At 39.8% G+C, this 13,052-nt stretch overlaps 1 protein-coding gene across 1 annotated transcript in view; it reads left to right on the top strand.

Moving 5' to 3' along the window:
- Nucleotides 1-13,052, top strand: part of fto (FTO alpha-ketoglutarate dependent dioxygenase) — a 226,293-nt gene that overhangs the window by 79,455 nt on the left and 133,786 nt on the right. Inside the window, exons 2-3 of the mRNA XM_073836064.1 lie at nt 6,940-7,017; nt 9,908-10,658. Of these exons, the coding sequence (XP_073692165.1) occupies nt 6,940-7,017; nt 9,908-10,658 (829 nt within the window). The remainder of the gene's footprint in view (nt 1-6,939; nt 7,018-9,907; nt 10,659-13,052) is intronic.

The following is a 13,052-nucleotide window of genomic DNA, read 5'->3' on the forward strand; positions in this document are numbered from 1 at the left end:
TGCTTCAGAAAAAAAAAAATGTAATATTGATCTGGCAAAAATTGTAAGAATCAATCTTCAGAACACTAATTAAAATATTTTTGATGAAGTCCGAGAGCTTTCTGACCCTGCATAGACAACAACGTAACTACCACATTCAAGGCCCAGAAAAGTACTAAGGACGTTGTTAAAATAGTCCATGTGACATCAGTGGTTCAACCATATTTTGATGAAGCTACGGTGTGATTTATGGTAAATATCTTTGTTTACTGTCAGTTTTCATATTAACAGTAACAAAAGTAGTATTTGTTAACCCATGACACACAACAAAAACAGCTCAGATCATGGCCCTTCATTCACTGGTTGTTTGTAAATGCTGCAAATAAAGATGTCGCTGTCGGCAGCTTTAGAGTTCCTGCTGGCGGTGCGAATTCAACCAGGAAAACGGCCTGAGGGAGAAATTGGTTCTGGCTAGTTTCTAGAACTAAGTTCTTAGAACTACATGGTGCAAAATAGTCTATTTTAACAATGTCCTTGCTACCTTTCTGGGCCTTGAATGTGTCAGTTGCATTGCTGTCTAGAAGGGTCAGAAAGCTCTTGGATTTTATAAAGTTCTTGAATCTTAATTTCTGTTCTGAAGATGAACAAAGGTCTTGCGGGTTTGAAACGACATGAGGCTGAGTAGTTATTGACAGAATTAGTATTTTTGGGTGAACTATCCCTTTAACAACCCCTAACACCATAGAAACCTCATAGTAGCACCCTGGCATATTCCAATTTTCAAATTCAAATAAACAAATATTTTACATTTTGAATCATAAATACAATTGACTGAAGTAACAAGCTTAAAGGAGTAGTTCACTTTCAGAACAAAAATTTACAGATAATGTACTCACCCCCTTGTCATCCAAGATGTTCATGTCTTTCTTTTTTCAGTCGTAAGGACATTATGTTTTTTGAGGAAAACATTTTAGCATTTCTCTTCATATAATGGACTATGGTGCCCCCGAGTTTGAACTTCCAAAATGCATCTTGAAAGGGCTCTAAACGATCACAGCCGAGGAAAGAAGGGTCTTATCTAGCAAAACGATCGGTTATTTATTTATTTTTTAAATTACAATTTATATACTTTTTAACCTTGCTCGTCTTGTCTAGCTCTGTGTGTACTCTGTGTATTCCGGTTCAATACAGTTAGGGTATGTCGAAAAACTCCCATCTCATTTTCTCCTCCAACTTCAAAATCATCCTAAATCGGTGTTTTACCTTCTTTTGGAAAGGGTGTTTAATCTTATTTGAATGTTTACTTTGTAAACACTGGGTTGGTACTTCTTCTGCAGCGATGTAGGACGATTTTGAAGTTGGAGGAGAAAGTGAGATGGTCATTTTTCAACATACCCTAACTGTGATGAACTGGAATACACAGAGTTCACACAGAGCTAGGCAAGACGAGCGTTTGAGATTAAAAAGTATATTAAAGTTGTAAATGTTTTTAAAAATTAACCGATCATTTCGCTAGATAAGACCCTTCTTCCTCGGCTGGGATCATTTAGAGCCCTTTGAAGCTGCGTTTAAACTGCATTTTGGAAGTTCAAACTCGGGGGCTCCATAGAAGTCCACTATATGGAGAGAAATCCTGAAATGTTTTCTTCAAAAAACATAATTTCTTTACGACTGAAGAAAGAAAGACATGAACATCTTGGATGACAAGGGGGTGAGTACATTATCTGTAAATTTTTGTTCTGAAAGTGAACTACTCCTTTAAGTTAGGCTATAGGTAAATTAACTACACCGTGGTCGCACAACTTCAGCATCACCACCACAACGCTTCCAAAACCAGTTTATTTTTTTTTATTTTACTTTAATCAAGTTGGAAAGTTAGAAAGTAGTTTGCAACAGTGAGTATAAACACAATGCTGAGAAAGCAGACTAGTGAGACCTGCAGACCTGCTTTGCGTGATGACGTTTACTGTCATTGAAAACCTCTGAGGACCCTTTAAGCCACCAAGACATAAAAACACCATAATACTTTCGCAGATATTTGAGAATTATGCTAAGTTCACATGCTTCTTCGAAAATCAACACTAAAGCCAGTTATTCTGCTTTGAAAATGTGCATTCGGTGTCAGAATGTTTTTGTTTTAGTTTGTCTGATTCCGCCTACTGCCAGTTTAACCAATAGTGTGTTGACAGCCTGGGTTGCCAGAGAGTGAATATTACATATAACATCCATAGAAGCCAGCAAATGAACTGGATTAGAGATCGCAGATTCTACCCAACCTAAAAAACCTCGGCATCCATCTAGAATCAAAAAGTCCTAAGACCAGAGGAGATTTTAAACAAGGTTAAACCAAAGGCTTGTCACCTTCTTCTGCCAATTGATACTGAATTGCCTTATTAGATTAATCGACACGTGAACCAATTGTCTTTTCATATTTACTTAAAGCACAAAATAAACATAAATGAACATCAGAATGTATTTTATTTCGGCCGCAGAAAAGACATCAATACACACAATTTTTCAAGTTTTAAGTCCACCAAAGTTAATCCACTGTTCTGTCTGGTTTGTTTGTCGAACAAAATGGCGGATTTTGCGTTATGATTGGTCAGATTGCCTGTCGATCAGACTGTTTGCAAAAAGTCAATTGCACTCATTCCCATTGCGTTTTCTCAATCTGACAACTCACCGGAGTGTCCCGTCTGAGGAGGAGGGGCCGAAACATTATTTTGAATTTAGACTGCTGTATCTATTTTAGCCGCTAGCTGTCAGTATTACATACTGCACCATTAATACATGTAAAAGCTTTAAAAATCCCGGGGGTATTACTAATGTATTTAATGTTGTAAAAATATCTTGAGCTTGTGTTAACAACAGACCTTATTTCAGGCATTCAACCAAGAACCCATTTAGAAAACCCATTGACTTCAGGACAATGGAAAGGGAAGTTCAGAAATGGTAACTAGTTTCCAGGTTTTCAGACTCATTCCTTCAGCACTCTATGGGAGTTGTGGTGGTGTTCTGGAAAATTTCCGTATCAGATCCAGAGCTTCTGCGGTGAAGGCTCAGGACCAAGTGAACTCGCCGTTCCTCATCCTTTTCAGTTTCAGAGTTCCTTAGACTTTTCACTGAGCCTCACTCTAGTCGGCCAGATCTGAATGGTCAGTAATGTACTGTAGTGTCTGTTTCCATAGGACCGTCCTGTTTGAGATGAGCTAACCGTGAGTTTGCCGCATGGATCATCTGGCTGTCAGCTAAACCTCCTCTGCGGTGTTCACATCTTTTTAACATGATGGAAACTCTTTCCTGTTACTTGGAGATGCTGACACTCTGACTACATTTCCCCTTTAGCACGGTCGTGAGTGTGTTTGAGCCGGGTCCACGGGCGTGTGTCATGGCACCTATGTGGTGTGTTCTCACAGGCAGGTTCGATGCAGTCACACACAAGCCTTCAGCATGAGGTAAACGGCTCTGTTTGCTCAGGTGTGTCCGTTTTCTCATTCCCTTCTCTTCAAGAAGGACATCCCCTGCTCTTCCTCCTGCTTCTGTCCGCCTGTACCGCCGTCACCCACAGAACACATTCCGCAACTCTCTGACAAATAGGAGACGTGGAGGAAGTGTGTTTGATGTGTGTGTCCGCCGCCGTGTTTGTGTTTGATGAGTGCTTGATTCAGCAGGGGAAAAGAGCTCAGTAACTAGTGACACACAAGCTCCAACCGTGTACTCGCCAAACACTGGCTCTATTACACACATGGATCTCAATACCTCCAGACACACGTACACATACTGAAACTCTCAGATGTGTTGGCAAACACTTACAGGGTTAAACTGTAAGGATATATTTTTTGCCCGTCAGTTGCTCAGATTTGTGCGTGCTTTGCCAATGTTTTCACTGGCTGCACAGTGGAAATTATTAATAATTATAATTATATAACAATTTACTGCTTTTATTTACAACAGTTTCCTTTTTAAAACCCCTATTTAATTTTTTTTGTTATTTGCAAGTTGCAAGTATTGGGCCTTGTGCTGTAAAACACTTAGTACATCCCATAAAGTCATATACTTGTATAATTATATAAAAAATATATATGTACACTACCAGTCAAAAGTTTTTGAACACTAAGATTTGTAATGTTTTTCAAGAAGTTTCTTCTGCTCATCAAGCCTGCATTTATTTGATCCAAAGTACAGCAAAAACTGTAAAATTGACACATTTTTGCTATTTGACACATTTTTGCTATTTAAAATAGCTGTTTTCTATTTGAATTTTAAATGTAATTTATTCCTGTGATTTCAAAGCATCATTACTGCAGTCACACGATCCTTGAAAGCATTCTAATATTATGATTTGTTGCTAAAAAAACATTTTATTATTATTATTATTATTATTATTATTATTATTATTATTATTATTATTATTATGTTGAAAATGGCTGAGTAGAATTTTTTTTTCAGGTTTCTTTGATTGAATAGAAAGTTCAGAAGAACAGCATTTATCTGAAATGGAAATCTTTTGTAACTTTTGATCAATTTAATTAAATTTCCTTCTCTCTCTCTCTCTCTCTCTCTCTCTCGATAGATAGATAGATAGATAGATAGATAGATAGATAGATAGATAGATAGATAGATAGATTTGTATAGTCTATATGGTTACAAAAGCTTTTTACTTCAGATAAATACTGATATTTGGATCTTTCTATTTTAAAAAAAAAATACTGTTTTTTGATAATTGTAATAAAAAATGAACAGAAAATCAGTATATTAGAATGATTTCTGAAGGATCATGTGACACTGAAGGCTGGAGCAATGATGCTAAAAATGTAGCTTTGATCGCAGGAATAAATTACAGTTTAAAATATATTCAAATAGAAAACAGTTATTTTGAATAGTGAAAATATTCCATCTGTCTAAAGAATTTTTTTTCTCAGTTTTTTTCAGTTGCTCAGATTTGTACTTGATCTGCCAGTTTTCACTGGCTGCACCATATGTTTTTAAACTTTTTTTTATGTTCATCAGTTTACTGTTTTAACTCAATCCAGCTTTTTCCATTTTTGTCCCTTCATTTTGAGAATGATTTCAAATTAAAAAGAAAAAAAATTAATTAAATTAATATAATTAGACATTTAAAGGTAACTGTTTTGCCTCTTTATGTTTATCCAGCCACGGGTACGCAAAAACTCATATTTTGTTTGTACAACATGGGACACTTCCAGTGCTTAGAACTGAAAGTCAAAAATATACATTGTTTATCTTTGACTAACTGGCATCTGTTATCTAAGAAGAGAGCTGTTAGTTTGGTTTGAGTGATTGTTTGTGTGTTTAAATGCAACCCTTTTTATTATTTATTTACGTGTGTGTATGTTGTATGAGAGAGAAAAAGAGCGCTCACTTAGGCTCATCTGTGGAGTAGAATGGGTCTGTCTCGTTTTTCTTTGGAATTTGTGAACGGCTTGATGTATTTGACATCTGCGTGACAGGCCACTGCTCCTCAAGACTAGCCTAGTAACTGTGCTGTCCAGACCAGCTGTGTGTGTGTGCATGGGATTGTGTTTGCACATCAGAGCAGCCAAGCATTGCCACCGGCAGAAAAAAAATGCACACAAACGCACAAATCCACTGGCCTTTTTTTAAATACCCATCGCTTCTGTCAAGAGATAAATTTTGACACCAACAATGAGTGTGTGTCAAGTTGTCAGTTTATCTCTCTCTCTTCTTTCTACGCATCCACTTTGTCTCATTCTCGCCCTTTTCCTCCGCCTTATTCTTCCTTCTTTTGGTCTCTCTCTCAGGCCTTTAAGTCAAGACTGTCCATGAATAGTGCATGTTATTTTGTTTTGTAGATTTCTGTTTGACAGCCTGCTTGTCCTTTTTCTTTTTATTGTTTTGGTTTAATGGAAATAACCAGAAGAATTGAGTCCAGACCGGGTCTGAACCGAACCCTTCAGAGCATCTTTTTCTCAAGAGCCTCCTTGTGCCGTTATTGCAAAACCTTGCAGTAACTTTAACGGTTATACAGCCCTATTTCCACTCCTTAACACATCCGCACACTCTCGCACGTGCACCCGTGTCCTTTCTCAAATCAGGACGTAACCTTTTTAATGCCTTTACTTTAATGTTATTAACAGGACATTTTATTTTACTCTAAAAGTCAAGACCCATTTGGGCGAAGTCTAGCCGCCCGGCGCACTCACAAAAAGCCCTTCCCATGTGAAAACACTGCCATTATTAACATGGTTGAAATGTGAAACTCGGTCTCCGTAAATGTCAGAGAATATAGGGCATATATATGGCCCTCTTTCTCCGTTAACGTCTCTGCTGTGCGTCTACGTTCTTAAGGGAACAGCGTGGCCATTCTGCGGCACTGCATGATGGGGGTATCGGGGCGGAGGCCGGATCGGGGTCACTGATGTAACACCCCCCACCGTCCCACCTGAGCGGGGTGAAAGAAAATGGTCTCTCTTGCACCTGCGGTGAAGAAATAGAGGACGTGTATGTCGGACTGGGTGCACTTGTGAAATTTATTTGGGTATCGGAGTTTTACGCCGGTTGCTGTTGGATTTACAGGTCAGAATGGAATGCAGCCCAATGAAACGCTCTTTGATGGGCATAGCAGGTTGAGTTTTACCAGACGAGCGACGCATAGAAGGCCGTAGTTTATGTGGCTTTGAGAAGACCCTCTGCTGCCTTCTAGAGCTGTAAAAACCTGAGATGCCCATGAACAGGAGCATTATGGGATGGCAGCAGAGGGTTCTGGGAAATGTGCTCTGACTGGGACGAGGTACTTGTCAAAGTGCGTGAACTTTTCCTCTTTTGGAGCTTTTTAATTTTGCAGAGTATGTGAATAGAAAGATAATAAAGCCCAGTGTGGACCTGAGAAAACATTGAATATACAATGATTTTCAAAGAATAATAATAAAAAAAATCCTTTATTTGTACTGTAATTGTGTTTTTTTGTCATCTCTACAGAGGCGGAGGCTTATACAGGAACTGGGAGAGCAGAGGATTCCCTACCTTTCTCCTGCAGACCCAGGATTTCAGGAACTGGTTAGAAATTCATTTCTACAGTGCTTCATAATTTTCGATCTATATGTACCGTGCAAAAGGCTGGGGTCAGTAAGATTGTTTTAAAATGTGTCTGTCTATCTGTTTGTCTGTCTATCTAGTGCTTAATGCAGTGGTTCCCAAACTGGGGTGCACAGAGTTATGATAAGGGGGGTGCGGCAAGGCTAGTTTACAGTCAGACGATTTTTATAGAGATTCGAAAGAGATAAACGGTCGAAATTATCTGCCGCGCCGCCCGGCAGTATTCAGCGCGCACTGCTCAATGTGTGACGCTCTGATCAGTATTTGAATATTTGTTATTCTGCAAATAGGGGGGCCCGGCAGAAAAAGTTTGGGAACCACTGGCTTAGTGTAAGCGTTTTGACACGATCAACTTTAGTTCGAATCCGCCTTTTGCCAAACTTGTTGTTCTCCCTTTTCTCATATCACATTGGAAAGGCATATGGAAATCATCGAAAAGTTGAAAATCTTAAGTATTAGGTAAGGTTAGGGGTAAGTGTAGAGAGCACTTTTTTTTGTCCCAATAAGTTAGCATCCATTTAATAATTGTAATAAAAATTCTAATTTACTCTCAGTACCTTATTATTGCAGACAGTTTTATAATGTAATACAATACTGAGTTGCAGGTATTTGCAAATATTTGCAACACGTATTATAAATAGCAGAAAATAATTTTCACTTAGTTTAAGTACAATCCATCACTATTTGCACTTATTGTAAATAGCATCTATTGCTAAAAAATACTGATATTTTTGCTTAGTGTAAATAGAATCCATTGCTATTTGCACTTATTGTAAATAGCATCTACTGGAAATAAAATATGAAATTTTTAGAACAGTTGTGTATATTGTAAAGATTTCCATAGGTTTCCACAGTCATAGAAAAACAGGGCTGTCCTTGACTAAAGATTTTTCTGGTCGACTAGTAGACGTTTATTATAAGCATTAGTCGACTATTAGTTGTGTAACCCCTCACACCCGGGTCCTACCGCACCCGCTCCGAGCGGGTCTCCGGCATGGGAGGCGGACGTACTAACAAGGAGGCTGAAAGGCTGCAAGCTCTAGCGTCTGTCGCTAGTGCGTCTCTTGAGATCGGGGAGTGAGGTTTATCTGCACAGCACCTACTAGCTGGCCTCCGTTTCACTCACCCCCCTAAACCTCACTCCCGTCCAGGTCACGGCACCAATGTAACCCCTCACACCCGGGTCTCACCGCACCCGCTCCGAGCGGGTGTCCGGCACGGGAGGCGGATGCACTAACAAGGAGGCTAAAGGCTGCAACCTCTAGCGTCTGTCGCTAGTGCGTCTCCTGAGATCGGGGAGTGAGGTTTACCTGCACAGCACCTACTAGCTGGCGTCCGTTTCACTCACCCCCCTAAACCTCACTCCCGTCTGGGTCACGGCACCAATGTAACCCCTCACACCCGGGTCTCACCGCACCCGCTCCGAGTGGGTCTCGAACCCGGGTCTCTGGCATGGGAGGCGGATGCACTAACAAGGAGGCTAAAGGCTGCAACCTCTAGCGTCTGTCGCTATTGCGTCTCCTGAGATCGGGGAGTGAGGTTTACCTGCATAGCACCTACTAGCTGGCCTCCGTTACACTTGCACGTTTATTAATAAACCATATAAATCATAATAATGAGCCTTTAATTGCCTGCATAGCCTAATATACTCTCAAGTGCAAGCATAAAGCTTGCACAGCACACTGGAAGAAGTAATGATTATGAACGTGTCACGGAAAAACAGTAAGGGCATTAACATTGCAATAATTTACTGATAAACTATGACTTTCTTTGTTTTCGGCTTGAGAGATGAAGTCGACGACTCGTCATCTCTGCAATAGTGATGCACCTATATGCATGTTTCATATGGATTACATAATCTGAGAATATTTGTTTATCCATTTAAATTGGTTTATTTGAAAGTAGATATTTGCTCTCCATATATACATTTTTCATGTCTGTAAGGCAAGCATTCACACAGTTTCGTTTTTTTTTTCTTAACACGCTCAAGTTCACAGAGACCGAGATGGCAGATGAAGATGGTCCTGTTTGCTTTCATTATTTTAAGTGCAATGCTTTGTTGTTATTGTAAGTGCACACATAAACGTAGAGTCTTTACATATTTGAAAGATGTATTACTCTTATCTGTATGACCAAAATGACGGAGTATTTTAAGTGCAGTAAGCGTGCTACTATTCAGCTGCCACACTCCACACAGACACTTAAACAGCGTACATTTTTCTACGTTAACATTAGATTGAGCGGCCATGTAAAGTTGCTACTACTTACATACAGTATTTCACATAAAAAGCCATATTTGAGGTTAAAGAAAAATGGATGTCCTGCCCGATGTATTTTATTACCATATAGACCAGCCGTTTACTATCTGCGTGACTTTGCCAATTCCTGTGGATTTTTTTTTTTCTGCGACTAATAAAATTTTGGTCAACCAGGCCTCATGTCACGTAGTCAACTGTCAGGGGGCAGCCCTATAGAAAACAGATAGAAAAATCATAATAAGTGTTTTCTAAGATTGTAAAAGTCATGGAAATTGTTAAAATCTGAAAGTTAAATAATTTTGGCGAAGTCAGTTCATTAGCAAGTCGATCTGAAGTTTAACATTATTATGATTATTAGGGCTGGCCGATAAGGCTAAAAAATTATCACAATATTTTTTTTTTTCAAACGAATGAGAGGAAGTTTAATTAAAAATTCGTGATCAGAAAGTCCTGAGACTCCAATTAACATCATAATCAATTACATTAGGTCAGATCGCTCACAAACTGTGTTTTTGTATTGTTTTTACTAATTACATTTTATGTTTGCTTGCGACTGTGTGTAATCTGTGCTCAATTTTTGTGTAATCCGACAGTGGGATTCCAGTTATGCAGGACTGGCTTTACGACAGTCTAGTGCCCTGCCAGATGGTCTCCATGAGAAGGTGCAGTCTGCTTTGAAAACTCTTCAGCGGCGTGGATGTCTCCTCCGAGATCTTGTCCGAGTCCGAGACCGGGATGTCTTCACAGCCGTTTCGCGTGCTCTCGTGGGTCAGCCGGGCTACACGTACCGTTATCTGGACACCCGTCTGTTCACCATCCCCTGGCACTGTGAGGGAGAAGAAGGCCGGAAAGATGAGAAAGAAAAACCTTGCTGTGACTCTGACCTGAGGGACGCTTGCAAAGCATTGTGGGAACTAAATCAGTTCTTTTGCTCGGATGTAAAGCTGCAGACAAATGCAAGAGGCGTCAAGCGTTCCCGTAGTGACACCGAAAACAGTGAAGAGACACCAGGGGAGGGGATGTGTGAAGAGACTGTTAAGGACAGGTTAGTTGAGGAGAAGCAGGAGAAAGAGAAGGAGGAGGAAGAGGAAGAAGACAGCGGTCAGGGCTGCTCTCATTCCTCACCTCCTTCGTCCGCTCTGCCACCTGAGGTGGCCAGCCTGGTTAAGTTTAACATTACTCTCATCAACTACATGGACCCTACAGCCATGACCCAGCTGAAGGAAGAACCGTATTATGGAATGGGCAAAATGGCAGTCGGTTGGCATCATGATGAAAACCTGGTTCCTCTGTCACCAGTTGCTGTCTACAGCTATAGCTGCCCAGCAGAGCCAAAGAATGAAGGTGAGAAGAGGTCAAAGGTATTGGGTAGAGCATGTAATATTGTATTAGAGCCATGGCACCATAGGGCTCCAACACTGAGACTCTTAGATTTCAAGGCCCCATTTTGTCCAAAACAATATTCAAAACCCTTCTAAGCTGATATGAACCTCTAGTAATTCTGTTGTAACAATATAAATAAACTTAATAATATAATGGTAGTTTACTATGTACTATATACATTTTTATTTTAGCGGGTTTTTAGAATTTTTTTTTAACAGTGAACCAAGTTCGAATCCCGTCTTGAGGTCTTTTGCTAATTCCGCTCCCCTCTCTCCATGTTTTTCCATCATGTCTCTATAGTCTTTCCTAATAAAAGGTATAAAAACCTGTATAAGTTTAACATTTATTTCAGGATGTGGTCTGGGCCGCATTCCAGACAAAACTGGACAAGTGTAAATGCAAACTGACACAAAGTAAGTTGCAAGTGCTCAGCACACAATAATCCTTATTCAGGGTTCCCACAGGTCCTTGAAATCCTTGAAAGTTTTTGAATCTGAAAAACAAAAAATGGCAAGGCCCTGGAAAGTTTTTGAAAATGAACAAATGTAGATATAGGTCCTTGAAAGTACTTGAATTTATTTAGTGCAAGAAGTTTTCTGGAGAAAAATCCATATTATTTCCTCCTGTCCACTAATGTGTTATTTTACCAACACTCTGTGACCTCTGCATACTAGCTTGCTTGATTTACGTTAGTTACATGCATTTGCAACAAATAGAATATCAGATCTCTGTCGTATGGTCAAAAATACATGCAAAAAATGGCCCTCGGTTCCAGACTTTAGAGAGACTCCCCTGATAGAACTCTTTTGCAGCTTGTAGGTACCCATGCAGAGCATCGCACAAAATGTTGCCTTCACTTTAGAGAAAGAGCTACCAAGTCAAAAATAAATGCATAGTTGTGTTTGACACATGAAAACTATAACAATGTATATTACAAGGTAACACGATGTAGCCTTGCTCTCACTTGAAATGTGTCACATTGTGCACATAAAGTCCTTGAATTTGAGGATATTGGAAATGGAAATTCCTTGAAAGATCCTTGAAGTTGAGGTTAACCAAGGTGTGGGAACCCCATTTATCAAAAGTAATAAGACTGACTTATCTTTCCAGTGCTGATGGAGCTAATTCTCCTGTTAAGGTCTTTGATCTTGAAATTAGCTGAGAATTAATAAAATGCAGTGCTTATCTGTTGATTTCATTGAAGTGAACTCTACAGGTGCTGGTCATATAATTAGAATATCTTCAAAAAGTTTATTTATATCACTAATTCCATTCAAGAAGTGAAACTTGTATAATGTATACATTCATTCCACACAGACTGATATATTTCAAGTGTTTATTTCTTTTAATTTTGATGATTATAACTGACAACTAATGAAAACCCCAGTATCTCAGAAAATTAGAATATTGTGAAAAGGTTCAGTATTCAGCCACACTCTAATCAACTAATTACCTCAAAACACCTGCAAAGGCCTTTAAATGGTCTCTCAGTCTAGTTCTGTAGGCTACACAATCATGGGGAAGACTGCCGATTTGACAGTTTGTCCAAAAGACGACCATTGACACCTTGCACAAGGAGGGCAAGACACAAAAGGTCATTGCAAAAGAGCTCTGTGTCCAAGCACATTAATAGAGAGGCGAAGGGAAGGAAAAGATGTGGTAGAAAAAAGTGTACAAGCAATAGGGATAAACGCACCCTGGAGAGAATTGTGCGTCAGAAGCGTCTCACCTGGGCTAAAGACAAAAAGGACTGGACTGCTGCTGAGTGGTCCAAAGTTATGATCTTTGATGAAAGTAAATTTTGCATTTCCTTTAGAAATCAGGGTCCCAGAGTCTGGAGGAAGAGAGGAGAGGCACAGAATCCACGTTGCTTGAGGTCCAGTGTAAAGTTTCCACAGTCAGTGATGGTTTGGGGTGCCATGTCATCTGCTGGTGTCAGTCCACTGTGTTTTCAGAGGTCCAAGGTCAATGCAGCTGTATACCAGGACGTTTTAGAGCACTTCATGCTTCCTGCTGCTGACCAACTTTATGGAGATGCAGATTTCATTTTCCAACAGGATTTGGCAACTGCACACAGTGCCAAAGCTACCAGTACCTGGTTTAAGAACCATGGTATCCCTGTTCTTAATTGGCCAGCAAACTCTCCTGACCTTAACCTTATTGTGAAGAGGAAGATGCGATATGCCAGACCCAACAATGCAGAAGAGCTAAAGGCCACTATCAGAGCAACCTGGGCTCTCGTAACACCTGAGCAGTGCCACAGACTGATCAACTCCATGCCACGCTGCATTGCTGCAGTAATTCAGGCTAAAGGAGCCCCAACTAAGTATTGAGTGCTGTACATGCTCATACTTT

This window comes from Garra rufa, chromosome 3 (genome assembly GCF_049309525.1).
Source record: "Garra rufa chromosome 3, GarRuf1.0, whole genome shotgun sequence".
NCBI classification, from domain to species: domain Eukaryota; kingdom Metazoa; phylum Chordata; class Actinopteri; order Cypriniformes; family Cyprinidae; genus Garra; species Garra rufa.